The sequence below is a fragment of the Oncorhynchus nerka genome, linkage group LG20 (genome assembly GCF_034236695.1).
Source record: "Oncorhynchus nerka isolate Pitt River linkage group LG20, Oner_Uvic_2.0, whole genome shotgun sequence".
NCBI lineage: Eukaryota > Metazoa > Chordata > Actinopteri > Salmoniformes > Salmonidae > Oncorhynchus > Oncorhynchus nerka.
In genome coordinates this window covers 82,241,048-82,244,141 of record NC_088415.1, presented here as the reverse complement: position 1 = coordinate 82,244,141, position 3,094 = coordinate 82,241,048, and the positions used below count along the sequence as shown (strand labels likewise).

Here is a 3,094-nt window from a genome sequence, read left to right as displayed (position 1 = left end):
TGTGATTGGTCAAAAGGGACATGAGATGTCTCCCCATCTCCAAAGAACCAGGAGGGTCATAGAGAAATATCAATTCACATGGAAAGATTACTAGCCCTGAGATTGCACACATAGGATATTCCCTGTGTTAACATATGAATCACATTGTAGTTGACCATGACAATGATCTTGTACATCATGTACAATTTGAGACATTGAAACAGTCTCAACATCTTGGTTCATCATTATGGTCTATCCATCCATATATGCATAGATCCATCCATCCTTGTTCGTGTTAATCTGTGATAAATAATAAAATTAAAGAGATTTCATCATACATGTATTTATTCTTCATCATCATCATCACGTATACATTTTATTCAGGTGGTACAAAGCTGTTTAAGACTTGGCTGCTCGTACTCGTATCGTAATTGCCGTAAAAAAGGAAATACCAGCACGATCAAGTCAAGAAGTACTTTGGCATACATGGTATGTCTTCAGAAGGCAAGCCGACACCGTGAGCACTGCAATGTGAGGAGAGAAAATGACTGTATTATGTCAATGAGCGACTTCATTTGACACTCATTATAAAAGAATAAGAATCCATAAAAATATTTTCTTTTTTTAACAATACACACTTAAAATAGTTAATGAATGCAAGTAAAGGCAGGGTTTCTTCCTCTAGCCATTACACCAACTCCAATATGCTGCGTGTGTGTGTGTGTATAGATTCCATTTCGTTTTCGAGGAACCCCAATCCTACCACTGACTTGAGTGAATAAAATGGAGGAAAAAGAAAAACATTTGGCAAAACAATCCAGAGAAAGGGAAGACAATTAGAGAGATTGAGACATCCTCCAGATAATGTCCCCTTTCACTCCACGGTCCGAGGTGGAGAGGGAGAAAGATTGAGACAGCCTCCAGATAATGTCCCCTTTCACTCCACGGTCCGGTGGAGAGTGAGACAGCCTCCAGAGTCCCCTTTCACTCCAGAGGTTGAGACAGCCTCCAGATAATGTCCCCTTTCACTCCACGGTCCGAGGTGGAGAGGGAGAAAGATTGAGACAGCCTCCAGATAATGTCCCCTTTCACTCCACGGTCCGAGGTGGAGAGGGAGAAAGATTGAGACAGCCTCCAGATAATGTCCCCTTTCACTCCACGGTCCGAGGTGGAGAGAGATTGAGACAGCCTCCAGATAATGTCCCCTTTCACTCCAAGGTGGAGAGAGAGAGACTCCAGATAATGTATATCCCCTTTCACTCCACGGTGAAACTTCACAACCCTGCCTTGGATCTCCTTAGGTGCAGGGACACGAGAGAGAGAGAAGAGAAGAGAAGAGAAGAGAAGAGAAGGAGAGAGAGAGAGAGAGAGAGAGAGCAACCGAGACAGGTGGAGGTATAATTGAATGAGATCACCAGTTCATGGTAAAGTTGGGAGTAGTTGGGTGTGGCTACAGAGAGGTCTTTATGCCTGGGTTGAGGAGGTTTCGGGGGAGGTATACAGTTGGTTTCAGAATGGGGTAGAGGGGGGTGACTTTCAGAGGTATTGTTGTAGAAAGTGCAGCAGCATGATCTCATAGTGTTCTCCTGACTCAGGGCAGCGAATACTGTGTCGCTCATTGGGGTAGACCTGCAAAACAACAGAGGAAAATCAACCACTAATTCCTACTTCAGTATGCACTATATGGTACATGTGACTACAATTTGCAATTTTCTGAAAACAATATTCCCTGAAACCCATTCAAGTGAAAGAGTTGTCCATTAAAGTCTTGGCTAAGATAGCAGCCCCCTTCTGGGTCCCACTGACACCACATAGGACAGACTGTAGCAGTGCTTCTCTCTAATTGTACAACAATGTCCATGTTAGGGAAACGTATATCAATAGATGGGACATTGTTACCCATAACATGCCTTTAACACAGACTTAGAAATGTCAACAACACATAAATATACTAGCCTGTAGCTGATATGGCTTTCCAGCGCGGATTATTTGTGACACCAGGAAGTTGGTGTGGAAAAAGTGAACATTCTCATCAAGGAATCCGTGTAAAATCAGCAAGCGGTTTGGCCTGTGTGGTGGAGGGTTTCAAAGGGACGGAAACAGACAGAAACCAAATGAAAATAAAACAGGTTACATTTTCATATTCGGACCTTTTTTTTAATACTACACTACAGTAAGCATATCCTGTTTATTTATTATACATATAGAAATGTTTATGGTGAAACTCAATAACTTTCCATCTGTCCTTGAAATTTGAGCTGAGAAACATCCAAAATACAAATATATAGTATTTTTGTTGCTCAAAACCAATGCCTGTTTTTATTCAACAATGATTAATAAAATGGAATAGAACTGACCACAACATTGTTACCTTCATCTACAGTACAATATATAAATATAGAAGTTGGCCATTCTTATGATTGGTTCAAGTGTATCGAGTGCAGTAAACAGTATGGGACTGACTCGCTGGGCAGCTTGTCCACATGCAGCGCCACGGAGCCCTCCTCGTAGCCCTGTTGGTTGTTATCAGGTGTATCCATGTAACGCTCTGTGTAACCCGTATCGTACGCCATCCACACCGTCACGGGAGCGCCCGCTATGGCCACCTGAAAAGGAACAACATTGCTATTTTTTGGGGGGCAATTGATTTGTTTTTTTCAGTAAGGATTGCATTAAAATAAGCCTGTCCTGCAATTTCTCCCTCCACCAGGACAGACAATTAAGACATTTCAGATGCATTGTACAATCACACTTCAGCAAGTGTTCATTTTCTACATTTTAGCGCAACATGACAGGTCAAACTGCTTTTCAGAAGATGGATGCCTGTGGGAATTTGTTCAGTATAGCAGGGTGGTGGCATGTCTAAACTTCTGCTATTTAATGGTTCAATGAAGCCCTATTTCTGTCGAGCAGTACTATACATACTGAATACGCCCCCTGGTACCTCTGCTGCTGGTGAGAGATATGCTGGTATATATGATGCTGGTGAGAGGTATGCTGGTATATATGATGCTGGTGAGAGATATGCTGGTATATATGATGGTACCTCTACTGCTGGTGAGAGATATGCTGGTATATATGATGCTGGTGAGAGATATGCTGGTATATATGATGC

General features: G+C 42.2%; 1 protein-coding gene across 3 annotated transcripts in view; it reads right to left on the bottom strand.

Annotated features, from left to right (window-relative positions):
* Positions 1 to 306: 306 nt before the first annotated feature.
* The window catches only part of LOC115103253 (dipeptidyl peptidase 9-like), a 23,335-nt gene continuing 20,547 nt past the window's right edge, over positions 307 to 3,094 (bottom strand). For all 3 annotated transcript variants that reach the window (XM_065005868.1, XM_065005871.1, XM_065005870.1), the window contains exons 19-22: positions 2,443 to 2,585; positions 1,936 to 2,047; positions 986 to 1,608; positions 307 to 897 (exon numbers count right to left, since the gene is read on the bottom strand). In XM_065005868.1, the coding sequence (XP_064861940.1) occupies positions 1,516 to 1,608; positions 1,936 to 2,047; positions 2,443 to 2,585 (348 nt within the window). In that variant the 3' untranslated portion in view covers positions 307 to 897; positions 986 to 1,515. The remainder of the gene's footprint in view (positions 898 to 985; positions 1,609 to 1,935; positions 2,048 to 2,442; positions 2,586 to 3,094) is intronic.